General features: G+C 42.3%; 2 protein-coding genes across 45 annotated transcripts in view; both read left to right on the top strand.

Annotated features, from left to right (window-relative positions):
• Positions 1 to 27,845, top strand: part of LOC137564200 (protocadherin gamma-C5-like) — a 669,033-nt gene that overhangs the window by 516,991 nt on the left and 124,197 nt on the right. Inside the window, exons 1-2 of one of the 44 annotated variants that reach the window (XM_068277767.1) lie at positions 19,026 to 19,187; positions 21,368 to 21,597. The exons of 41 other annotated variants lie outside the window; for them this stretch is intronic. In XM_068277767.1, coding sequence (XP_068133868.1) covers positions 21,418 to 21,597 — 180 coding nt within the window. In that variant the 5' untranslated portion in view covers positions 19,026 to 19,187; positions 21,368 to 21,417. Of the gene's footprint in view, positions 1 to 9,941; positions 12,495 to 18,998; positions 21,598 to 27,845 lie in introns of those variants that run through there. 2 more of the 44 variants (XM_068277749.1, XM_068277727.1) reach the window with 2 other exon arrangements.
• Positions 259 to 9,590, top strand: LOC137560774 (protocadherin gamma-C5-like). The gene is made up of 2 exons (XM_068271917.1): positions 259 to 2,933; positions 9,570 to 9,590. Exons 1-2 carry the CDS (start codon positions 519 to 521, stop codon positions 9,588 to 9,590), a joined length of 2,436 nt encoding a protein of 811 aa, XP_068128018.1. The 5' UTR covers positions 259 to 518.

Here is a 27,845-nt window from a genome sequence, read left to right as displayed (position 1 = left end):
AGAGGGGGGAACTACCCCTCTCCCCGCCGACTGTGGGCAAGGCTTTCCCCTCATGCTGCCACCCCTCCAGCACCCACAAAACGGCCGCGAGCGGGCCCCGGGGGGGGCGCTCAGAAAATCTGCAGAGGGGCCCGATGGGGCCTAGTTACGCCCCTGATCTGATTTATTTTTTTTTCACATTTTTATACTTAAAACCAATATTTATTATATGTATACGGTTTAAAACTTTAATTCTAAACTTTGGACACAAGAGGGCAGCACAGGACTCTGATCTAATATTGAAGCAGCCACTGTGAATCTGTTCATGTTAGCTGTGCGCTCTCCTCCCCCTGGCTCAGTGATTCACCCTCCCATTTCTTTCCTCGCACACAAAGAAGAGCTGCTGTTCCGATGAGAGCCCTATGGATGATTTCACTGCAGGGAATGTGCTGTTTTTTCAGCCTCAAATCATTGAAACCTAGCTTGGATATTTACTGGGATTACAAAAGGACTTGAATCTCTGAAGAGGCATCAAAGAGATGGACTGTAACTGCTCCTTATCTGCTTGGAAATGGCAAGTAGCTTTGTCCTTTCTCCTGTGTAGCTGGGGCTGGGTCTCTGGGCAGCTACGTTATTCTATTGCAGAGGAATCAGATGCAGGGACTGCTGTGGGGAACATAGCTCAGGATCTGGGCTTAAGCCTGGCAGATAGCTATAAGAGGAGGCTAAGTTTGGGATCAGAAGCAAATAGTAAATATTTTTCTGTTGACCAGAAACATGGGGCTCTGATTATACAGGAGAGGATTGATAGGGAGACTCTGTGTGGATCCAGCTCCAGCTGTTTGCTGCATGTAGAAGTGACTGCTGAGAATCCTTTGGAGCTGTTTAGTCTAGATATTGAGATTCTGGACATTAATGACAATTCTCCGGTTTTCTCTGTTACTGATCAAGTAATTAAAATTACAGAGCAATTTACAAGCCCTGGTGTGCGGTTCCCTTTACCCTCTGCTAGAGACTTAGATGTGGGGAGGAATAGTGTGAGACAATACAGCTTAAACCAGAATCCTTATTTTACTCTATCAGAAAAATATCGTAATGATGGCACACTTATTGCAGAGCTAGTGCTGGAGAAAATCCTGGACAGAGAGGAGAGATCTGAGCACAAGCTGATCCTCACTGCCATTGATGGAGGAGAACAGCCCCGATCGGGATCCACCCAGATAAAAATTGTAGTTGTCGATATTAATGACAATCCTCCTGTGTTTGATCAGGCCACCTATAAAGTAGGAATATTGGAAAATGTCCCTCTAAAAACAATCGCCATAAAGCTGAACGCCACAGACTTGGACGAGGGTGCAAATAGGGAAATATTATATCTATTTGATGATCATACGTTAGAGTCAGCAAAGAAAATATTTGAATTAAATGAAATCACTGGGGAAGTACTTGTTAAAGGGACAGTGGACTTTGAAGCTGCAAAGTCATATGAATTGTTTGTAAAAGCAGTAGACAAAGGATCACCGAGACTAGAGGGACGCTGTGTTGTCCAAATTGCAGTGCAGGATGTGAATGATAACATGCCAGAAATTGGATTTAATTCTAAAAATAACAAGGTGCCTGAGAATGCTCCAGTAGGGACTGTTGTTGGGTTTATCACAGTCAGGGACCGGGATTCTGGTAGAAATGGGGAAATCAAACTGGAAATATCACCAGATTTACTCTTTAAATGCCAGCCCATGTCAAACCGTTACTCCCTGGTCACTAGTGGACATCTGGACAGGGAGCAGATCTCACAATACACCATCACACTGATTGCTTCTGATCTGGGATCTCCATCATTAAGCAGCCAGACTACAATCATCATTAATATCTCTGATGTTAATGATAATCCTCCAGCGTTTCTACAGGCTGCTTACAATGCCTTCATATCAGAGAACAATGAGCCTGGCAGACTGTTATGTACAGTATCTGCTGTAGATCCAGATGAGGAAGACAATGCAAACCTGATTTATTCCATAGCTGAGAGCCACATAGACGGCTCTCCAGCCTCTTCATTTGTCTACATGAACTCCGACACCGGCAATATTTATGCCCAGCGCTCGTTTGACTATGAGCAGCTCCAAGTTCTGCAGATCACAGCAAGAGTGGAAGATTCGGGATCCCCAAAGTTGTATTCCAATGTGTCAGTCTTCCTATTTATCCAGGATACAAATGACAATCCTCCCTCTATATTATACCCAGAGAGGTCCGGGGAGGCCATGGCTCAGGAGACCATCCCTAGATCTGCTTCTGCAGGATATTTAGTGAGTAAAGTGTCTGCGGTGGATCTAGATTCTGGCCACAATGCCTGGCTCAGCTATAGTCTTGTCCAGTCAGCCAGCCCTGCTTTGTTTCACATCTCAGAATATACAGGAGAAGTCAGAGCGCTGCGAGGATTACAGGAGACAGATAACACAGAGCATCGACTTGTGATCTCAGTCAGTGACCATGGGGAGCCGTCACTGTCATCTACTGTCACCCTCATTGTAAATATCCTGGAGAATAGTGTACAGGAGAGTCCAAAGTCTCATGACTTTCTTACAAACTCTAAATCAACACCAAATATGACTTTGTATCTTATCATTTCTCTTGTGGCCATCAGTTTGGTTTCCTTGGTAACTTTTGTCATATTACTGGTGAGGTGCCTTAGAAAGAATTATTATAGCAGTTGTGGTTCTTGTTTCCCAAACAAATCACGCCCTGCATCCTATATGGATCACTATAAGCCAACGCTTTACCTCAACTCAGATGGAACTTTAAAATATATGGAGGTGAGGATGGCCCCTCCGGAACCTCTCGGAACATGTTATCCACATTGTTTTCCTGTAACTGATTCAACATTTCCAAACCTTCAGAGTAACCAAATTGTAGAACCACCACCTAATCCTGACAGCTGGTTTAATGAGACAAATCAGGTGAGATGTCAATTATTTTTTATGTTTTTCAGAGATCTTGAATGCAATTCAATTATTTTTAGCCTTGAAGGTTTATTAGCTATTTAATTGGCAGTTCCATGCTTTGTGTAAAATCTGGAGTTTAGAGACGTATCCTTAATGGCTTCAACAAACAGTCCGAATATTTATTTCATACAGTTGTTTGCACTTTAGTGATTGGTAATAACACTCTTGAATTCCTAGATTTTAAATTAGGGTCAACGTTGTTTACATTATTGAGTGTCTTTTTTGTGTGTGCGCTGCTTGAGGCTAGCGAGATTTTACATTTTTATTTCATGTACCTTTTATTCATGATGACACTTTGTTATTATTTTATCCCAAAACCTTTAATATTTCTGAATCAATAATGATTGTGAAAGTATGTTTTTGTGTTAAAAGCCTATTTACTTGCTGACGGAAATAGGGGTAATATTGCAATGCGCTGTCAGCAGTATTCTTATATCTATTATATCTGTCTATTATATCAAACAGCTAGCATGGTATATATAAAACATATAAAGAAATACATATGCAGTGTGCATGGCCTTTATCTATGTCGACTAATTATTGTATTTATTGTGTCACTTATTATAGCATTAGAACTACTACTACAAGAAGGGCCCTTTCAACCTGGAATGAATGCAAATTGATAGCAGCTATGCTTTAACCTCCCTGGCGGTTTATTTATTTTGCCAGGGAGGCTGCGGGAGGGTTTTTTTTAAATTAAAAAAAAAATATTTCATGCAGCCAACTGAAAGTTGGCTGCATGAAAGCCCACTAGAGGGCGCTCCGGAAGCGTACTTTCGATCGCCTCCGGCAATCGAAAGTAACAAGATAGGCCGCAATGAGCGGCCTATCTTGTTTCGCTTTCCTCGTCGCCATGGCGACGAGCGGAGTGACGTCATGGACGTCAGTCGACGTCCTGACGTCAGAGCCGCCCGATCCAGCCCCTAGCGCCGGCCGGAACTGTTTGTTCCGGCTGGGCTCTGGCGGCTGGGGGGACCCTCTTTCGCCGCTGCACGCGGCGGATCGCCGGGGAGCGGCGGCGATCGGGCAGCACACGCGGCTGGCAAAGTGCCGGCTGCGTGTGCTGCTTTTTTCAGAGTGAAAATCGGCCCAGCAGGGCCTGAGCGGCGACCTCCGGCGGCATACCCCGAGCTCAGCTCGGGATTACCGCCAAGGAGGTTAAGCAAGTATTGCCTCATTTTGACTAGACAGGTATTGCCAGTCTTTAGTGTTTTGTATCATTTATTAGCATTTTCACTGGCATGGGCAGGTATTTTTTTCTTGAATTCTAGGAGGATCATATAACCAGTAAGGGCTTCTAGCATTTCTCTAGCTCGTTGTTCCTGTATACCTATATTTCTAATTTGTAGTGTGCACTTGCATCATTGGGAATAATGTATTCCACATTAATGAAGCTTTTTGATAGGTCTGGTACAGTAGGTTCCATGAAATGTAAGGTATCTTATGACTAAAGGTGAATACACATCTTTAATAATTCTTACCCACAGGGATTGGGACTCGTTCCCTTGGGTGACAGTTCAGGGCCCAATGGTCTGCAGATGTGCTGGTAGCCTCCAGACTAGCAATGCATTATGTTACTATGGAGGGGGGTAAGGACCAATGGTGGAGCTCACAAAGGACCGCAGGTGAGGTTAGTAGGAGAACAGTACCTTGGCCTGCACTCGGCCGAGATGATCCGACAGGCTGATTGCTTGTGGACACATCAAGGTGTATCAGGGGGCCACTGTACCCATGCTTGATTCCCATCAGAGGTGTCCCTGACCAGCTGCATTGGCCAAGAACCATCTAGTGTGTGTACAGGGCTTCATGGAAGTTGCTAGAGATTTTTTATTGTTTCCTGACACCATAGATATTCAAATTAGTGTGGCTTTTATGGCATCTTCATGAAAGCAGAGGTACTTTATGTTCTCTGTAAATGCATATAGGTGCATTTACCTATCATTGAATTACTTTCTCTGGTTACTTCTCGATTCTCACCACCAGCCTTTTGTTCAGAATATGTCAGAAATGGAAGTCCAGTTCTGCAGATTTAAAGAGAGCACGAGGTGGGCTTCAAAAATAAAAAAAGTAGGCTACGTGATCCGCAGGGCTGAGCAGATCAGGTAGCTGCAAAAACTGCCGCTCCTGTGGGCCGCAATGGCCCACTTTCACTTGCGTGACCCCTGGGTCACGATGCTGCACTGAGAGACTGTGTTGTCTCTGATAGTGTGCAGGGAGGTGGGGGGCGCGGCAGGAGGCGTGGCCAGGGGGAGAGAGCTGCCCAATGGCAGTTCAGGAAACCCTGTAAGAATGCCCCTGGTGGGCGTTTTAAACAGGAAATTCCTATCCCTTCTGTTTACCTCCGAGTTAACGACAAATCTTGTCGCTAAACTCGGGGGCTATAGCGTGGCGGTGTGGAGAGCAGCGGTTGGGGGACACAGAGCCATGTCACTAGGCAGAGAACATGGCTCTGTGTCCCATCTGCCCCTCGAAGATCCACCTTGGGTCCTCTTTAAGCCTATGCACCCAATATATGAGTACATATATATTGAGTGCAGTGGATTTGGCATGAGCACGGAGCATCAGTAATGCTGTTACTAATACTGATGCACTTTTGGTATACAATGTTGTTATCATTGTATATCTGTGCGTTCTTTGACTAACCCCCCACTCCATAAGAAAATCTTCTTCCCTCGTAGCTAAACATAACAGCCCTGACTTTTTTCCTCTTCCTGATACCTAATCCTAAACTCTCCAAAACATTAACCCATTCAACACAAAACTCTAATCTCCCTCTTATGTTAACTTCTCTTTGAGACCTAACTCTAGCCTCTTTCCTAATGTTAACCACTTCCTGATGCCCAGCCCTAACCTCCCATTTATCAGTAGCCCCTTCCTGATGTCCAACTGTTACCTCCATCGGAGTGTCAATCCATGTATGATGCCTAACCTTAAAGGAAACCTGAGATGGATTTCCTTTGTGTATTTATACTTACTTGGGGATTCCTCCAGCCCAATGAGGTGTGTGGGGTCCTTTTGCTGTCCTCTCCAGAGGCGTAACAATAGCTCCTGCGACCCCTCCAACCACAGGGGGGCGCCAGGGGGCTGTTGGTGCCCACTCCTCCTTCCTCTCCTTACCCACATGCAGAGTAGCACAGGTAGTGGAGTCATGTTTACTTGCTTCAGCACTATGGGTCTCCTCTTCGCATCACAGCGGCACACTTTCTGCTGCCATTCACTGGCTCCTGATCACCTGACCGATGCAAAAAGATGAGCAGCACTGGAGCAGGTATATATTACTCTGGTCTCTGCTCTATTCTGCATATGTGTCGTTGCAAGGTGTGTGCTTGGGGTGGGGGGGGGGGGGATCAGGTACGGTGCTGAGAAGTTTGGGCTCCAGGGGGGCCCCGGAGACAAATTCACAAGGGGTGCTCATGGGCTGTTGTTACGCACCTGGTCCTCTCCTATCTCTTATAATCCCTTGGTAATCTGGATGGCCATGCTCTCCTGCGCATGCACGGCTTGGCTGTGCGCGCTGTCCCCGTCGTGCTTGGGTAGGAACAAAACACTCCCGGGCACTGCAGCAAGGCGGGGGGCGCACATGTGCAGTACTGCACAACTGGTCAGACTACAAGAGAATGGAGCGGCCAAAGAAGACAGTGAGGGACCTCCCCGCACCTCATGGGGCTGGAGGAAGCCCCAGGTAAGTATAAAAACACCAAGGAAACCCATCTCAGGTACACTTTAACCTTAAAAACGAATACCAAACTACTCCCATCCTAATCTCTTTAAATTACATTTAATTCCAAAAAGCAATGCAAACCAATACCTTTAGTAATTTTCCCTCCACTCAATCCACTTCCTGTCACTAGCATTTCAGCAACATAGTTGCTAAACTTCTGCAACCCATACATCACTGTTCACTAATTTTTCATCTGGTGGTGCAGGACAATATTTTTGCCACTGACAAATAATAAATATATCCAGCCCCAACTGATAAATGTTTTTGTCTTCCTGAGTGATAAACCTTTTTATTTTGCTGGCAATACATCAACCTGCTTCCCCAATATACTAATTTTACTTTATTCCCTTCATCCTTAACTAGATGTCTTTATAAAACCAACAAATATGGCCAAATTAGTTTAGGTGAGTATAGGTGATTCCCTCAATTTTGTAGAAATGGCCACCATACATTGCTAGTTACAGGCAGTCCTGGGTTAACGGACGAGATAGGGACTGTAGGTTTGTTCTTAAGCTGAATCTGTTTATAAGTCAAAAGACTGCGCCATCTCTGTCCCCTGTTCTGTACCTCCTCTATTACCCCTCCAGTGTTCTCCTCTGTGTCACCTCTGTTCCCCCGTGCCTTCATTGTCCCCCTTTGTGCCAGCTCTACCCCCCCCCCCCACCACCACTACTGTGTCACCTCTGTCCCCCTGTGCCGCAATGTACCTCTGCAAAATGTTGTTTTACTGGTTTAAAATCTCTTTTTTTTTAATCGATTTTTTCAAAAACATCTTTTAATTTTCATTTGACTTGACCCCACAGAATCAAAATTTCGGGCCATTCATAATGGCGGGTCATTTGTAAGTCGGGTGTTTGTAAATCAGGGATTACCTCTTGTATGTGTACATATAAGCTAGAGATAAATACATTTTCTGTCCCTTCACCTTCTATTGAAAGTGTTAAGCTGGGTACATACGGTACAATTTTCCATCAAATCAACGGATCTATTAGATCATTTCCAACCGGTCCGATCAGATTTCGATCGATTTTGGGATTTTTATGTCTACACATAATTAAATTTCTTATCAGATCACCAGTCAATATGATGGAAAATTGTACCATGTGTATGAGGCTTAACGTTTTTAGTTTTGATGTTTTTGCAACTCAAAAGATTTTTGAGAGATAGAGCACCTCTATAAGATTCTTTGTAACACCTTAAGAATTCCAGAGTGAACTCCCCAACACCTACTGTAATAATACACGTGCGCATACATACATGCACACCAGCACGCATGCGCACACATACACACACCAACACACATGCATGCATACACATAGTAAACATAAACATGCTGCTGCTTGGATAGATTTTTTTTTATGCTATTTTGCAAAATGTGTATGAGTACATATGCATTGCAATACAGTACAATGTGTACACGTGAAATGATGAAACCTTACTATATTGCTTCAAATAACACCACTAATGACCTTGTTATGGAGAAACCCCTGGGATTTAATGGGAATTTTTTTAATTCAGTTGTACCTTGGTTAATTAGCATCACAGAGCGTGAGCCCAAATGGTTCCAAGCAGTACTATCTAGCCAGAACTAATAGGCCAAAACCAATTAAATGTAGGCAGGTGAGCTGTGAATTTATCTAAAAGCAATAAGGGAGATCACCAGCAGCCAGATAGATGGAAGATCATTAAATCTAGCTAATAACTGGCATGTGAGGAGCACTAGAGACAGGGCACCTTTGTACAGACTTCATCTAAAGTGAATGTGAAGCTGATTAGGTGGTTCACCATATCCACAGAGATGTGAGTAAGCCTCAAAGCTCTGACATAACCAAATGCATCGAATGGCCTATATGCTAGTGGTGTACGTGAGTGCATTTTACACAGTGAGGGTAGTCACAAAGAGGCACACATCTAGAGCTAGAGAACAAATCCATGTGAGCTTGCCCACAGGTCCTAGGCCAGAGACCTCACAGAGTGGAGTCAACCTTAGAGACGTTACCTCAAGCAGAATCCACCTGTGCTGAAGTATTCAGATCACTCAACTGAGGCAATACCATGCCTGGGAATATGTAGCACCAACAACTTTCTTTTTGGAGCTGTTTTGTGTATCCACAGGCTTTTTGTCAGTTAAAAAAAAGAGCCTGGATCCACTGTAGGTAATTAACGCAACAGCAAAAACAAAATTCAACAATTTCTTCAGAATATCAACAAGTATTAGACCCAATCCATGTCAATTTAATTGTTCATCTTCTGTTTAAAATAACCTTTGCACTCCAACTGAAAAAAGTACCAAAAAGTAGGTGAAAAAAGTTCAGGCAAAAAAGTATGAGTATTTATAATTTGAAAATATCACCCATCGCATCACAACGCAATACAATTATATTCATAAGGGAGTATCATACTGATTTCGGGGCGATGCATTTTGTGAGGGTAACAAATAGCATGCGGTGTGTATATGCGTGTTTTTCAGTGATCTTAATGCAATGTGCACAGTGTAAAAGGAGACTTACAATAGCATATGATCTGTCATAGTCCTCCTTTAGGCACATATCCATATTCGCACCAGTTGTGAAAAAACTCAATGCATCATCCGCTAATTTTTCCCTTAATCTAGTGTCTCTAACCCACTTCCCTCTAGATTGTGAGATTACAAGAGTTTAAAGTCTCTGTGGAATCAGGTTTTTCAAATGCATACATACCTGTATAGTGGAGGTTTTATACCATCCAGTAACTAGGTGGAAAGTTTGGTAATAATTTTACAATACAACATATTATTTTTATTATTTGCTTGGATTCTTCGTATAGGTAGTCAGTGATATTTATGCTTTTTAAGTAACAGTTCAGTTAAAATTTGCTTTATTATTCCATAGATTATAAGCAGTTATGCATGAAAAGTCAACTTTTTGTTTAGCTACACAATAGATACACACCTGATCTAGTAATTTTAATCAATTATATTATTCTTTTGACTATCTTTACGTTTTATCAAAATATTGTAAATTTAAGTCAACAAAAATCAAATGTTCTTTTGGTTATTACATTACTACGCGTGCATTATAAATGATTACAACAAATTATTGAACAAAATTGTAATAACTTTGAATAGCCAGAAGAGGGCAATCACGTCATCCTGTGAAGTGTATAAGCAAGTCTAACAGCTCTGCTTATAACAGACCTGCACTCCTCCCCCTGGCTCAGTGATTCACCCTCCCATTTTCCTCCTCACACACAAAGGAGAGCTGCTGCAGGGATGAGAGCTCCGTGGATGATTATTACAACAAAAGAAGGATTTGCCACTAAAATGAATACAATTTGCACTGAAATCACTACTGGATTATAAAAGGATGTGTATTAACTACAATCTCACAGCAAGGATATAAGATATGGACTTCCAAAGCTCCCTGAAGGCATGGAAATGGCAAGTAGCTTTCTCCTTTCTCCTGTGTAGCTGGGGCTGGGTCTCTGGGCAGCTTCGCTATTCTATTGCAGAGGAGTCAGATGCAGGGACTGTAGTGGGGAATGTAGCTCAGGATCTCAGCATACACCCATCAGATGTTAACAAAAGACAACTGAATCTGGGATCAGAAGGGAACAGCAATCTTTTTGCTTTAAATGAGAGAAATGGAGCATTGACTGTACAGGAGAGGATTGATAGGGAGAGCCTGTGTGGATCTAGTGTGAGCTGTTTGCTGCATTTAGAGGTTGTAGCTGAGAATCCTCTGGAGCTGTTTAGACTAGAAATTGAAATTTTGGATATCAATGATAATTCACCATATTTCACAAACAAAAATCAAATTATAAAAATTACAGAATTAGTGACTAACCCAGGGGTAAGATTTCCCTTAGAAAGTGCAAGAGATCTTGATGTAGGCATCAATAGCATAAATCTATATAGGTTGTCTCCAAATCCATATTTTTCTTTGTCTGTTACAAGCCGAAAGGATGGGACTTTGATTGCAGAATTAATGCTGGAGAAAAGCTTGGACAGAGAGGAGAGATCTGAGCACAGGCTGATCCTCACTGCTATCGATGGAGGAGAACAGCCCCGATCGGGGTCCATCCAGATAACTGTCATTGTGCTGGATATTAATGATAATGCTCCAGTGTTCGATCAGCCACGTTATAAAGTCAGTATTCAGGAAAATCTCCCTATTAAGTCATTGGTTTTAAGACTAAATGCTAGTGATGTGGATGAAGGGACAAACAGTGAGTTTACATACTTATTTGATCATCATACTTTAGAATCTGCAAAGGAAACCTTTGGTTTAAATCCACAGACTGGTGAAATATTTACTAAAGGCTCTGTTGATTTTGAGGGTTCTAATGCATATGAATTGTTTGTCAAAGCGGTTGACAAAGGATCACCAAAACTTGAAGGACGATGTGTTGTTCAGGTTGAAGTAGAAGATGTGAATGATAATGCCCCTGAAATCATATTTACTTCTAAAACTAACAAGGTGCCTGAGAATGCCCCAGCGGGGACTGTTGTTGGGTTTATCACAGTCAGGGACCGGGATTCTGGCAGAAATGGGGAAATTAAACTGGAATTATCACCAGATTTACCCTTTAAATGCCAGCCCATGACAAATCATTACTCCCTGGTCACTAGTGGACATCTGGACAGGGAGCAGATCTCACAATACACCATCACACTGATTGCTTCTGATCTGGGATCTCCAGCATTAAGCAGCCAGACTACAATCATCATTAATATCTCTGATGTTAATGATAATCCTCCAACGTTCCTACAGGCTGCTTACAATGCCTTCATATCAGAGAACAATGAGCCTGGCAGACTGTTATGTACAGTATCTGCTGTAGATCCAGATGAGGGAGACAATGCAAAGCTCATTTATTCCATAGCTGAGAGCCACATAGACGGCTCTCCAGCCTCTTCATTTGTCTACATGAACTCCGACACCGGCAATATTTATGCCCAGCGCTCTTTTGACTACGAGCAGCTCCAAGTTCTGCAGATCACAGCAAGAGTGGAAGATTCTGGATCCCCCAAGCTGTATTCCAATGTGTCAGTCTTCCTATTTATCCAGGATACAAATGACAATCCTCCCTCTATATTATACCCAGAGAGATCTGGTGAGGCCATGGCTCAGGAGACCATCCCTAGATCTGCTTCTGCTGGATATTTAGTGAGTAAAGTGTCTGCAGTGGATCTAGATTCTGGCCGCAATGCCTGGCTCAGCTATAGTCTTGTCCAGTCAGCCAGCCCTGCTTTGTTTTACATCTCGGAATATACAGGAGAAGTCAGAGCGCTGCGAGGATTACAGGAGACGGATAACACAGAGCATCGACTTGTGATCTCAGTCAGTGACCATGGGGAGCCGTCACTGTCATCTACTGTCACCCTCATTGTAAATATCCTGGAGAATAATGTAGAGGAGAGTCCAAAGTCTCATGATTTCCTTTCAAATTCTAAATCAACACCAAATATGACCTTATATCTTATCCTTTCTCTTGTGGCCATCAGTTTGGTTTCCTTGGTAACGTTTGTCATACTACTGGTGAGGTGCCTTAGAAAGAATTATGACAGTTGTGGTTCTTGTTTCCCAAATAAATCCCTCCCAGCATCTTACATGGATCACTATAAGCCAACGCTTTACCTCAACTCAGATGGAACTTTAAAATATATGGAGGTGAGGATGGCCCCTCCGGAACCTCCCGGAACATGTTATCCACCTTGTTTTCCTGTAACTGATTCAACACTTCCAAACCTCCAGAGTAACCCAATAGTAGAACCACCACCTAATCCTGACAGCTGGTTTAATGAGACAAATCAGGTGAGTTTATTTTTTATTTTTGCTGATAACAGTTATGGCTTTTAAATGCCTTCAATTCTGCAGATTTTTTAGCTGTTTCTTTTGTATAGTTTTATACTTTAAGCTTTGTATAAAATCTGGATTTTAGTAAATGTCCTTATTGTCAGAAACTCTCATTTGAACACCCGCCTTGTAAACAACGATTTGTGAAACATGAGCTGTTGCCATTGGCAACTCAGACTTGGAGCTCTTGGTTTTCTGTCTGTAATCGTACTGCTTCATGATAGAGATATGATACAGGCATGTGCCTGTATATACCACATTATTCAATTTGCTTCCATGGTACTGTCTAAAATGTTTCAAGAGGGGATGCCCCTCCCAACTGGCCAATCACCCGGATAGCTGTACAGCCGGAGCGTACGTAGCTGTAAGGAACTTGCAGACGGACGCTATACCGGGGGAGCGGCGATACGGAAACAGAGAGGAGTCCTGCTTGCGAGGCTACCGGCCGGAGCCCGCATGTAATAATCAGAAAAGCTGCAAGATGCGTAAGTGACTGGACGCATAACTGATTGCAAGCATCCTTTGCGGCAGACGGATAGACACTCTGAGATAACGGAGGGGAGTGTAATAAACGCATAGGCAGATTGACCCAATACACTCACCCACACGGATTCTATTGGAGAACTTTTTATGGGGAACTTTTATTAGAGATTCAGGTTGCTCCATGGTATGCATGACAGTGTGTATGTTATGAATGAAGATATATGTTCAATTCATTTTAGAAGGCATATGCAGGAGGTAATACAATAAAGAACCTTTTGAATTAATTTCTGAATATATAACCTTTTATGCTCATATCGTTTTAAGTCCAAGGAATAGATACTTTTTATGTACAGATAAAATAAACTATCAATTTATAAATTTGAATACAAGCGCTATTCTCTGTTTTTTATTTAATTTTATTTTTTGGTGGGGACTAAAGGGATACCCACACCTTGAGAATCAAGCAGCTGATAGACTGGGAGGTCAGGGAGACAGAGTAGCGCCTTTTTACTTCTCCTCTTTTTTAAAATATACTTTTCATTTGGTCTGATTAGGTGAAAAGGTGTAGCCGCTGCTTTACCCTGTGCATACCCACGCTGAATGATTCATTAGTACAACTCTGTTGCAGATCCATCAAATATCTTCATCTGCATTCACTCCTTTCAATATTCATAAACCGGCTTTATAAACAAAAGCAAATTTGGTCAAGTGTCCGCCTTGTAGAAAAGACAACCAGATATAGGTTATTGTATGTACATACAGGACTCAACCATTCCCGGACTATTCCTTTGTAATGGCTATGCTAGCAAGAGAATACACACTGTGCAGCAGGCATCTGAAGAAGGACACGCCCAAAATGTTGCACCAGTTTGCATTGTAAATATTCTCCTGCTAATACAGACATGAAGTATAATCTGACCCACAAGGACTTTTTCTTGCACTCAGAAAAGGCAGAGCAATGTCCCACCATTCCAATTGATTGATTAGAGCAACAAGACCAGGGACCAGCAAGGATATTGCCAGCCTGTGATCCAAGTGTATAGGAGGTTATAGATCTTTGCACATTGACCATTTGGGTAGCGATTCTGCAAACTTGAAAACTTGTGTTTTCATAATATCTGAGAACCCAAGACTTATGTGACATACATATGTTACTAAGGCAGCGTTGGCGAATCTATGGCATGCGTGCCAGACCCGGCACACGTAGCCGAATCTGCTGGCACGCCAACGCTGCATGAACTGGCCACAGCGTCTATTAGAGGCCTCGTCAGTTCATAGCCTGCAGCCCGGCTCCACCCCGCAGTCTCCCGGGAGGCAGAGCAGGGCTGCAGGAAGATGGCGTCTGAAGCCCTGTACTGGAGACTATTTGTGTCTCCAGTACAGGGCTTCAGGCGCCATCTTCCCCTAGCCCTGCTCTCTGCCTGTCGGCGCAGGAGACTGCAGGAGGATCGTCCTGGGAGCTGTGCACCAGGGGCCGGCCGGCAGAGGAGGCTTCTGTCAGGTGAGTACATTCCTTTTTTAGCAGGTGAAATTTTGCACACTGCGTTTATTTTCTGGTGAAATACTGCCCAGTGCATTTATTTTCTGTTGAAATGCTGCCCACTGCGTTTATTTTCTGGTGAAATGTGGCCCACTGTGTTTATTTTCTGTTGAAATGTGGCCCACTGCGTTTATTTTCTGTTGAAATGGGGCCCACTGTGTTTATTTTCTGGTGAAATGCTGCCCACTGCATTTATTTTCTGGTGAAATGTTGCCCACATTGCGTTATTTTCTGGTGAAATGTGGCCCACTGTGTTTATTTTCTGGTGAAATGCTGCCCACTGCGTTTATTTTCTGGTGAAATGTGGCCCACTGTGTTTATTTTCTGGTGAAATGTGGCCCACTGTGTTTATTTTCCGGTGAAATGTAGCCCACTGTGTTTATTTTGTGGTAAAATGTGGCCCACTGTGTTTATTTTCTGGTGAAATGTTGCCCATATTGCATTATTTTCTGATGAAATGTAGCCCACTGTGTTTATTTTCTGGTGAAATGTGGCCCACTGCGTTTATTTTCTGGTGAAATGTGGCCCACTTCGTTTATTTTCTGGTGAAATGCTGCCCACTGCGTTTATTTTCTGGTCAAATGTGGCCCACTGTGTTTATTTTCTGGTGAAATGTGGCCCACTGCGTTTATTTTCTGGTGAAATGTGGCCTACTGTGTTTATTTTCGGGTGAAATGTTTCCCACATTGCATAATTTTGGGGTGAAATGGGGCCCACTGTGTTTATTTTCTGGTGAAATGTTGCCCACTGTGTTTATTTTCTGGTGAAATGTTGCCCACTGCGTTTATTTTCTGGTGAAATGTTGCCCACTGCGTTTATTTTCTGGTGAAATGTGGCCCACTGTGTTTACTTTCTGGGGAAATGTGGCCTACTGCATTTATTTTCTGCTGAAATGTGTCCCACTGCATTTATTTTCTGCTGAAATTTGGCCCACTGTGTTTATTTTCTGGTGAAATGTTGTCCGCATTGCATTATTTTCTGCTGAAATGTGGCCCACTGCGTTTATTTTCTGCTGAAATGTTGCCCACATTGTGTTATTTTCTGCTGAAATGCTGCCCACTGCGTTTATTTTCTGCTGAAATGCTGCCCACTGCATTATTTTCTGCTGAAATGTTGCCCACATTGTGTGATTTTCTGCTGAAATTTTACCAACATTGCGTTATTTTCTGCTGAAATGTTTCCCACGTTGCGTTTATTTTCTAGTGTCTGGGGTAACTGTTGCTGTATTTATTATTTAATGGTCACAGTTGGCTATATTTGCTGCTTTGGGGTTACGGCAGGTATACTAATAAATAGCATCACACAGTTTCTGCACACCCATGATGCGAATCCTCGTTTCACCACATCATGGTGGAAACACTGCTTTCTTATGCCTGTTACATCATTACGTTAGCTCCGCCCATACAATGTCATGGCCTTGCGCCCCCCACCCCCACCCCCTCCCCATTGGCACTCAGTGATAAATAAGTTGATGTTAGGTCGCAGTTTGGGCACTCGGCGTCTGAAAGGTTAGCCATCACTGTACTAAGGAGACCTGGCCAGCTTAATTCTTCATGCAGATAGTCTACAGTAGTCTACAGTTCTTTGCAGAAGGCAGGCTTTAGGCCTTTAGAAAACAAATGGTGTTTCTATTTTTCAGATTACTTTTCTTACTGACATTTAGTACTTTTCCTTTTGATTGTTGATCAAAATGTATTTTGTAGATTGGAAGAGAAATTTCTCCTGTAAAAAAATCTGTAAAAAAGTTTATTGAATTGAGGCCTAGATCTTTCATGCTAGAGTTTCTCTCCCTAGAAATCTGCAGCATATTTTTCCAACCGTGGTCATGCAAAGGAATCCATAAAGCTCCTGTCGGATACCTTGGTTGTGACTGCACTCCTCTTCAAGCAAGACCATGGCAGTATTGTGCCTGTGTGAGCACGACCATGACTGCACAGTAAGCCATGCAGGTGCAGCGCAGGTGCCATCATGCATGAAGAGAAGAGCAGTTGCAATGTACAGGAGGGTCCCAGGCAAGGAGACAAGTACAACATGAGAAGCCTCTGGAGGATCCAGACACTTCCCTGTCCTTAGGTAAGTATTTGACTTTTGACCTGAGGTTCACCTTGGGGTTGTTCTCATTAAAGGGAACCTTAACTGAGTTAAAAAAAAAAGTTTCACTTACCTGGGGCTTCCCTCAGCCCCCTGCAGACACCCTGTGCCCGAACCATCACTCACTGATCATCTGGTTCCCCACGTTGACTCAGTCACTGAGCAGTGGTCCTTGATTGCGCTACCGGCGCAATTGCCATGCGTACGTACGTAGAACACGTACTGCGCAGGCGCAAGACAGCTACAGGGAGGGGAGAGTGATCAAGGAATTGCTTGGCCATAGCAAGTGCACTGCTGAAAACAAAAACTAAGCTACGGAGGGGGACTGGATAATCATTAAGTACCGACACAGGCACAGGTCGTCTGCCCCCTGCAGACGACCTGTGCCTGTGTCAGGGAAGCCCCAGGTAAGTGAAACTTTTTTTTATGAACTCGGTTAAGGTTCCCTTTATGAAGCCGTGCAATGTGTTTTCTGCAATATTTATTGATTTACTGTAAGCATGTTTGTTTCTTAAGTGTTAGACTTGCAAGAGATCCAATGAAACCAGGACTTAATTCTCATCCATTGATTTTTCCATTTGTTAAATGGATGCCCAAATCAGTAATGGGTGTAATACATAAAACTAACCTATTTTAGTAATTTATTACAAACAAAAACTAAAACCTTTACAGTGTATTTTTAGGAAAAACATTAACAGACTTTGACTATGCTTCAGTCCCAGGTACTCTGCCAGTACTCGGCCCCTGTGTGAAAGTCGCGTGTTCTCTCTCTGTTTGCATAGGTTTCCTTCAGGTCCTCCATTTTCTGTCAGTCATATAAATTAGTCAATATAAAGCTGTGTAAACGCACTTTTAAATACAAATGATGTTCAGAAAAATGTAAAAGGCAATCACTTAAACTTGAATAGCCTTGAAGACTGCCTACACACTACTTGAGGTCTTGATTAAGTGTCATGGCTACTGAAATATTCATCAATATACTTTGATTTGCACTTTAATATAGCTAATTGAGTTAAGGAGCATGAATAAAATAAGTATGTGATATATTTAGGATGTCACAAGAAGTACTAGAGAGCTATTTGCAGTGTCTGCTTGATAGTTACCATGTTCTTCAGCTTTATGTCAGTGGAGTAGCCCAGTCCAAGTGATTAACCCCCTCCCAACCACCTAATGCTGATCAGCATCGGGAGGGTCGCAGCCCCAGGACCGCGTATCGCCAACTGGCATTAAGTCCTGGGGCGGGGTTTTGCAGGAGATCGCGTGCGCCAATGCGCATCTCTGCTTGAATGACAGAACTACGCTACGTCATCAGTCTCCCAGCGGCAATCGCCGCTAGGAGACTGTTAGACGGTTAAACCGCCATCTATTTACATTGTACAGTTCTGTGATCTACGGCAGCGCTGTTCTGGTCTGGGGACAGCCATGTCACTCGGCTGTCCCCGAGGAGGCTCAGGAGCAATCGACTCTCATAGTCATTGGCTTAAAATCGCAGAAGTCACTGCAATTGCATTTTTCTAAAACTGCATCGCACCACTGTGTACAAGTCATAACGATTCTCATGATTTTTTAAAAGGCCTTGCAATTAAAAAATGTATTTGATTTTAAAACGCAGTGCAATGTCCTAATAGTTGATAACAGCAGTGAGCAAAGGCATTTTAGCACTTGAATTACACCTGGTTTAAGAAAATAGGTTTAATGATATTATAAAACTTTTCTTGACAGGCACTAGTGATATTTGAATCAATTGCAAATGTTTTTGTTACAAAATATTAGCATAAACTAATCAATATGGAGCTTTCTTTTTTTATCGAATACAATACTATATAGAGTGCAGTACAGCATACTACTAATTATCCTGTTGCCTCGTCGGAAAATAGGGTACTTAACAATTTATGTAGCTTATCATTCTTCTAAGAAATGCTTTGCTATTTACAATTAACCAGACATACATGCATAATTATTTAAGAGACAAAAAAGACTCACAAAACTTTCATAGTAAATAAAAAAAGTGAATCTGAAATATTTGAAGTAATTACACAATAAATAAATGAACAAATAACATTTAATCAAGAAAAATATTAAATTACCTGGATAATTTCTAAATATTTACTTGTTGAAAAGCCAAAGGGGTTTTAGTGAATAGACATTTGTACCATCTATAGTGACATCAGTAATGAAAAACAAACTATTGAGTAAAAACTGTAATGATCACAAATGGCCAGAAGAGGGCAAGCACGTCATCCCATCAAGTATAAAACCAAGTGTCGCTGCACTGCTTATTCCTGATGGGCACTCCTCCCCCTGGCTCAGTGATTCACCCTCCCATTTTCCTCCTCACACACAAAGGAGAGCTGCTGCTGCTGCTGCGATGAGAGCCTTGTGGATGATTTCACTGCAACAAAAGAGGATTATTCACCAAAATGATTACAATTTGCTCTGAAAACACTACTGGATTATAAAAGGATGTGTATTACCTACAATCTCACAACAAGGATATAAGATATGGACTTCCAAAGCTCCCTGAAGGCATGGAAATGGCAAGTAGCTTTCTCCTTTCTCCTGTGTAGCTGGGGCTGGGTCTCTGGGCAGCTTCGCTATTCTATTGCAGAGGAGTCAGATGCAGGGACTGTAGTGGGGAATGTAGCTCAGGATCTCAGCATACATCCAGCACATATTAATAGGAGACAACTGAATCTAGGATTAGAAAGGAAAAGCAATCTTTTTGCTATAGATCAGAGAAATGGAGCCCTGATTGTACAGGAGAGGATTGATAGGGAGAGCCTGTGTGGATCTAGTGTGAGCTGTTTGCTGCATTTAGAGGTTGTAGCTGAGAATCCTCCAGAGCTGTTTAGTCTGGAAGTTGAGATTCTAGATATCAATGACAATTCACCATATTTCCCAAGCAATAATCAAATTATTAAGATTACAGAGCTAGTGGCAAGTGCAGGAGAGCAGTTTCCCTTGCCAAATGCCAAGGATCTTGATGTAGGAATTAATAGTGTCAGTGTGTACAAATTGTCCCCAAATTCATATTTTTCTTTGTCTGTCACAAATCTGAAGGATGGCACGCTGATTGCTGAATTAGTCCTGGAGAAAATTTTGGACAGAGAGGAGAGATCTGAGCACAGGCTTATCCTCACTGCCATCGATGGAGGAGAACCGCCCCGATCAGGATCCATCCAGATCACTGTTATTGTGCTGGATATCAATGATAATGCTCCAGCCTTTGATCAGCCACGTTATAAAGTTAGTATTCAGGAGAATCTCCCTTCAAATACATTTATTATAAAACTTAATGCTAGTGATTTGGATGAAGGGACAAATAGTGAGTTTATATATTCATTTGATCAGCGTTCCTTAGAATCAGCTAAAGAAACTTTTCGTTTAAATCCACAGACTGGTGAAATATTTACTAAAGGCTCTGTGGACTTTGAAGGAGTTAAATCATATGAATTCTTTGTCAAAGCGGTAGATAAAGGATCACCAAAACTTGAAGGGCGCTGCGTTGTTCAGGTTGAAGTAGAAGATGTGAATGATAATGCCCCAGAAATTATTTTTATCTCTAAAAATAACAAGGTGCCTGAGAATGCCCCAGTGGGGACTGTTGTTGGGTTTATCACAGTCAAGGACCGGGATTCTGGCAGAAATGGGGACGTTAAGCTGGAAATATCTCCAGATTTACCCTTTAAGTGCCAGCCCATGTCAAACCGTTATTCCCTGGTCACTAGTGGATATCTGGACAGGGAGCAGATCTCACAATACACCATCACACTGATTGCTTCTGATCTGGGATCTCCATCATTAAGCAGCCAGACTACAATCATCATTAATATCTCTGATGTTAATGATAATCCTCCAGCGTTCCTACAGGCTGCTTACAATGCCTTCATATCAGAGAACAATGAGCCTGGCAGACTGTTATGTACAGTATCTGCTGTAGATCCAGATGAGGGAGACAATGCAAAGCTCATTTATTCCATAGCTGAGAGCCACATAGATGGCTCTCCAGCCTCTTCATTTGTCTACATGAACTCCGACACCGGCAATATTTATGCCCAGCGCTCGTTTGACTACGAGCAGCTCCAAGTTCTGCAGATCACAGCAAGAGTGGAAGATTCGGGATCTCCAAAGCTGTTTTCCAATGTGTCAGTCTTCCTATTTATCCAGGATATAAATGACAATCCTCCCTCTATATTATACCCAGAGAGGTCCGGGGAAGCTGTGGCTCAGGAGACCATCCCTAGATCTGCTTCTGCTGGATATTTAGTGAGTAAAGTGTCTGCGGTGGATCTAGATTCTGGCCACAATGCCTGGCTCAGCTATAGTCTTGTCCAGTCAGCCAGCCCTGCTTTGTTTCACATCTCGGAATATACAGGAGAAGTCAGAGTGTTGGGAGGATTACAGGAGACGGATAACACAGAGCATCGACTTGTGATCTCAGTCAGTGACCATGGGGAGCCGTCACTGTCATCTACTGTCTCCTTCATTGTAAATATCATGGAAAGTAATATACAAGAAAGTCCAAAGTCTCGTGATTTTCTTACAAACTCTAACTCAACACCAGACATGACCTTATATCTTATAATTTCTCTAGCAGCTATTAGTTTAGTCTTTCTCGTGACTTTTACAATAATACTGGTCAGATGCCTTAGAAAGAATTATGACAGTGGCTGTGACTCTTGCTTCCTAAACAAGTCACATTCTACATCCTACTTAGATCAATATAAGCCAACACTTTACCTGAACACTGATGGGACCCTGAAATACATGGAGGTGAGGATGGCCCCACCAGAACCTTCTGGGCCTTGCTATCCAGTGTGCTTTCCATCTGCTGCAGATATTACTCAATCAACACTGACAAAGCCTTCAAACATGCCCTTGTTAAGTGAAATGGTCAGTGGCCCTAATCTAACCTCTGAGTCAAGCAGGTTTAATGATCTGAATCAGGTGAGACGATATATATTCTTGTTTCGTTTATGGTTTTCTTATTATAAGGCAAGTGGTTCTGGATTGTTTAAACATGCATGTAATTGTGTCTTTACTCAGTTTTAATAAAGCAAATGTTTTTGATTTTCAGCATTTTAGGGAAATTTTAATGTAGCCTGAGTTATGCTATACATGGTTGTGTATTACCATACAGGGACTTATGCCCAGAGATTTGGGGATAGACAATGTGATTTGCCCTAATTATGTCTATAAATTATAATCTTACTTATGTGTCCAAATTGAGATAAAGCTGTCATGACAGAAATATGGAGGCTGCCATTCACAGGCATAATTACAGGGGTGGAACAGCCCCTGTGACCACTGTAGGAGCTCGTACTACTTATGGAGAGACTTCAGATCAGTCATTGTGGTCACACTTATTAGGACATGTTTCCACTGTGTCGTTGTGAGTCCTGCGAGACACATGTTGGCAGTGGCACTTGCAGTTATGCGAGAATACATTAGAGGGATTCAAATGCGCAATGCATTTAAATGCTGCATGCTTTCCAATTTTTCTCTACATGCGGTGAAATGTAGCAGACCGTCCCTAGTAGAAAAGAGCCCTTATTGGTGAGGGAAGCCACGCTGGTTGCACTGTTATGGAGGGGGATCTTGGTCGCACTCTTGCTTGGGGATGTTCAATAAGGTGCAAATAATTCTGAGTTGATGCAGGTTTATACAAATGTTGAATGACAATTTGTATGAAATGATATGAAGCTTGAAAATGGACCATCCAATTCTGCTGTGGTGGAACTCAATTGGTCCATTTTCAAGCTGAAATAATTTGCATATGCCTGTATTAATTTTAACTATTTGCATCTCATTGACCATCCCTACTGCTGACAGATGGACCCCAGGCCATGGAGGTCACCATGGGGGAAGGGGGTAATAACATTGCAATGGCAATAGTTATGCCTTTAGTGCCATTGCTGGCCTACTTTGAAGAAATATTTGGTGCCTGGCTGTAGTGCTGATCCTGTGGCTTTCTAAATCCCACTCTTGGAACAAGTATGAAGATCAACTCTTCTGAATTTCCTCAGATTCTCTGGTTACAGATCAATACTGCAGGTTGATAGCCAGTAGTTTTGCCAGCAATGTTCTGTAACTGTATGATAACAAATGTATTTTAATAGTAGATGTTTCCCATATCTGTATACATTACGTGTTAAACAATTATTACCTGCTTTGAAGTTCTGGTACAAGTGTGGCATAAAGTGACCTATAGCTAGAAACAGTGGTTTTCACTTGAAAACGGGTGGAAGACCTTGCTGTTAGTTGGATAGTTGTGTTACTCAATAGGTCTGGATAAATATGATGTAAACAGTTGATCTGTTTTCGTAAAGCTGTAGCCTTTGGATAGTGTGCTTAATTTTGGTGCAGCAGGATTGGGCACATGTGCTGCATATCAGCTACGAGATTGCACCTCAACTCATACTCTAACCATGTGCAGCTGTTTCCATTACTGTTTTCTCTCCCATTATTTGCCTGTCCCTAATTCCATTCTTTCCTTTCAACAGCCAACCTACACCTTATACTAATGTGTAAAACCCCTTCCTGATACTTGGCCTTAGGCTACCACTTTAAAGGGGAACTGAAGTAAGAGGTATACTGAGTATGCTGATCCTCTGCCTCTAATACTATTAGCCATAGCCCCTGAACAAGCATGCAGCAGATCAGGTGTTTCAGACTTTAAAGTCAGATCTGACAAGACTAGCTGCATGCTTGTTTCTGGTGTTATTCAGATACTACTGCAGAGAAATAGACCAGCAGGGCTGCCAGGCAACTGGTATTGATTAAAAGGAAATAAATATGGCAGCCTCCAAATACCTCTTATTTCAGTTCCCCTTTAATATTAGCCTTCTCCTTATCTTTAACCTTCCCCTTATTGTTATATCCTTCCTTATGCCCAAGCCTAGTTATCTAACTGTGTAATTTAAAGCAAACCTCCCCTTACCCTATACCCTAAACATTCTCAACTATGCCTAACTCTAGCAACTCAGCTTAAATCATACCCACCTTCTGTTGTCTGTTTTGGTTGTATCCCCTACTGCCCAGTTCCTATGCAAAATATTTTAGTTCTCAGTGCTATATACCCATTCTATGCTCCCTCAGTTATGATAGCCAATTGCTAGCACCCAATCTTCTGCCACTGAATCAAACTGCTTTGATCTTTGCAGTCCATATGTTTCAGTTCATTGAGTTGGTGAAGCACACAGGAGAAAACTCTGCTCCTACAAATTCTTTCCCTAACCCTGACTTAGTAACAGATTATCAAAGTCACCCCACCTGTTTATTATTGTTTTTTGTATATCGTATCTAGTGTACTGAGCAAAAAGACATGGAATGAATTACTGGTGGTGAGCGCTGACAATCAACAAGTGTAGATGTGATAAATGTGCCTATTCCAAAACCCAAGATGGAACTGTACATATTCCTAGCATAGTCTCGTTACCTTGTATTGTGTCATCTGTTTATCTGGATAAGGAACTTATGCTACAGTATATGCCTGTCAGTATGGACCAGAGATGGATTAAGATGAAATGGGGCTTTAGGCATAGTAGTAGCTTTGGCTCTTCCTTATGATCCTTTTGGTAATATAAGATGGGAGAAGAGTCAGAAGAAGTAGCAGTTAGGCCCTGTGACACTGGGCTCCAAGCATCTGCTTAGGTTGGTTTATGAATGATCTTGCTCTGGTATGGACGTGAGCTCTTGGCCAAAAATGTATACTCTATTGAGTGGATTATTGTATAGCCCAGTCTAGGTGTCTCACCTGGATATTTGTTGTAGGCATTCTATAGGTTTGTGTGCTACTTTCTGCTCGTGTTCAGGCCCACATGACGTATTGTAAGCACAGTAAATCCATCATATTGACTCATATTGCCTGCAGATGCAAGTAACTATGTAGAAATATGTTCTGAAAATGGACCATTCACACCAGTATATTTATTATTTATGTATGTGTTTATATAGCACAGGCATCTTCTGCATTGCTTTTGCAGAGTATTGTTACTATTTTAAGTTTTTAAATCCAAATAATTTATCACTGGCAACAACCTCTCCATTATTTTTACTAGTATTATTCTGTATTATTAAAATGACAACATTTTGCAGAAAACAATATACATAGATATTTTTGCATGTAAAGCCTTTACAGGCCAAATGGAGCCAGAATTTTTTTTAAGATGCTTGATATGGACCACATTCATGACTACACGTTGGATTTTATATAAATATGCATAGCCGGCCTTTGACCTGAGCGACTGGAGCGATCGCTCAGGGCACCAGCTTCCAAGGGTGCGCCTATAGCTGGTTGCCTATACTGAGGGCACCTACACCTGATTTCCTATACTGGGGGCACCTATAGCTGGCTACCTTTACTGAGGGCACCAACTCCTGGCTACCTATACTGGAGGCACCTACACCTGGCTACCTATACTGGAGGCACCTACGTCTGGCTACCTATGGGGGCGCTATGGAGACCTTCAACTGATTTCCTATACTGGGGGCACCTATGCGTGTCAGCCTATATTGAGGGCACCTACACATGAGATCCTATACTGGGGCAACCTATACCTGGCTACCTACCTATACTGAGTCTGAGGGCATTTTTTTTTTTGGGGGGGGGGGCGCACTGCAGCTATAATGCGTGGTGCAAATTGTCAGTGCTGTGCTATCATTCTCAATGGGGGGGGGGGGGGGACTAACTGTCCTACTGATTGTTTTTATTAATATTTCTGAAAGGTTCTAGTCTTCATTTTTAAGTGTATTCAGGATAATGGACTCTTTCCATCCATTCGTGGTTAATAATAGTATTTTTTCTGTTAGACATATGTGATGTGTCATGGAGATCTGAGCAATTGGCGTGATATGTCACAACGTCAAAAAGGTTGGGAACCACTGTCTTAGAAGATATCTCAGGAGAAAAAGTGAATTGCATATGGGCCTGTGTGTGTGCGCGCGCACGCGGGAAGAGGATGAAGGGGGGGGGGGGCACAAAAATCAGGTTTCGCTCAGGGCGCTGTGAAACCTAAGGCCGGCCCTGTAAATATGTATTATTGGTTAGTGGTTTAGGTTCATAATACATTTGCTTATAGTTCATGTATTTATTTATTTTTTTTAATGTATAGTTAATTTTCATGTTTGGAAGAAGAGTGTTTAAGTTTGATCAACATTTCAAAGATATTTTATTCTTTTTCTGTAATGTAAGCAAGCAGACTTCCTGTGGAGTGCGTTTTTGTGTGAGCACAGTAAAAATCTAGATCAGACATTAATATAAAATAATATGCTTAATCAAGCACACTGAGTCACAGATTTAAAGCAAAGCTAATAAAAAGATAAAAAAAAGCAGCTCAGCATATAACAACTTCACAGAAATAGCCATATTTAAAGTACTCCTGAACCAGAGGGAAAAAATGTAAGGTAGCCCATGATGGGCTCGATTACCTTTTACTTAGTGTCCTAGCGCGGCTCGTTATTCTCAGGTGTCCCCCCCCCACCCCATTTCTTATTCCCGGTACTGTTCGTATTCAACGGAATCCCCCAGTTGGATACTAAAACCTGATCTGCACAGGTGCAAGTTCAAACCGCACAAACACAACAAAAGCAAGTGCATGGACATGAGTGTTTTCTTTCACTGTTCACAATTTCACAGTGCGAAGCTCGTACTTGCACAGTTCAGAATTATCTCAGAGGAACTTCTGGAAGGCTGCAGAAATAAGTGGTCAGAGAATGGGGGGACTCCGAAGACAACGAAAAGCAGCAGGACACTAAGTAAGAGGTAATCTAGCCAGCATGGGTTTTAATCTAATCTAATCTAATATAGGTTTTTCTCCAATTCAGGGTACATTAAAGACCCCATCTGAAAAAAAAATGTTAGATACCTACCTAAGTAAAGGGATTCCTCTGGATAACTCAGAGGTTTCCCAGCATTTCCTTAAGTCTATCGTTGCTGCGCAGGAACCCTCTGAACAATATTCGACAAGAACTTGTCAGATATATTCTTGTGCTACACTCCCCTTTGTGTACAAGTGCATGCACTAGCACAGCCATGCCTGCAGAGTAAGCACCGTTTTCCACTGGCTGCAATCAGCTTCAAAAAGTGGATTGCAGTTGTTTTGCTGATCCCTAGAGCACGACAATTTACATGTAAATCGCAGTGCTCATTTTCCACTACCGCAATTCTTTTTTTCCTGAATTGCAACCACCGGTCGGTGCGATTCTCACCATGATCGCGCTCTGCTCCCAACAGCTATATGACGCATTCGCAACAAGTGGCTTGCGATCGCACTTGTTAGTGGAAAAGGGCCCTTCCCCGAAGCCACTAGTGAGCTTGTACTCTGCTGCGTGCGCAATACAGCTACACTTGTACATGGAGAGGATCGCAGCGCTAAATTAGAAGAAAGTCCCAGTGGCAAAGGGTGGGGTCGAGAAGTAGATGAAAAGCCTCTAGACAGTCCAGAGGCTTCTCTCTTTTTAGGCAAGTATCTAACTCATTTTTTCCCCAGTTTGGATTTTCTTTAAAGTCAATGAGAACTCAGAATTTCCTCTCTGCTCTAAAAGATATGCAACAGCATAATAACCTTTAAAGAAAAATATTTGTTACAGCTGAGACAAATCCTGAAATAAATGTGCACTGTTTCTTCTTCTTGATTCATGGAAGCAGACATATTGTTAACATCCTGTGCTTCCAAGTGAGCTTACCTGCCTTATCTGCCATGGCAATCAGGTGACACAGAGGAGAGATCAAATTACAACTTGTGATTAAACACAAATGAGGGGGAATTAGTCAAGCTAAACTCTCTAAATACATACAGGGTGCATTGCTGTATGTTTTTCTTCGGTCCTGTGCAAGAGTTCAGGTCCACTTTAAGGCCTCTTTCACACCAAGACGTTGCGTTTTAGGGGACGTTAAGGTCGCATAACGTGCCCCTAATGCAACGCATGGTGATGTTGAAATTGGACGTCAGATTGAGCCGCGTTATGCAGCTCTTGGTGCGCTGTTTTCGTTTTATCTATACTGATAGAACAGACGCTCCAGGATAGTGATAGGAAGTCCGGATCTTTTCAAGGATTCGGATGATTTGAATCGGATCATTGAAAAGATCCGGATCTTTGAACTGAATCATGTGAATCATTTTACTAGGGAAGTAGACTGGGGGTGAAATGATTAGCAGGACAGGACTTTCCCTGCGCTCTACATTCTGTATGTT

This window comes from Hyperolius riggenbachi, chromosome 3 (genome assembly GCF_040937935.1).
Source record: "Hyperolius riggenbachi isolate aHypRig1 chromosome 3, aHypRig1.pri, whole genome shotgun sequence".
NCBI lineage: Eukaryota > Metazoa > Chordata > Amphibia > Anura > Hyperoliidae > Hyperolius > Hyperolius riggenbachi.
Note: the sequence above shows the minus strand (reverse complement) of the source record. Positions and strands in the feature narration are given on the sequence as shown.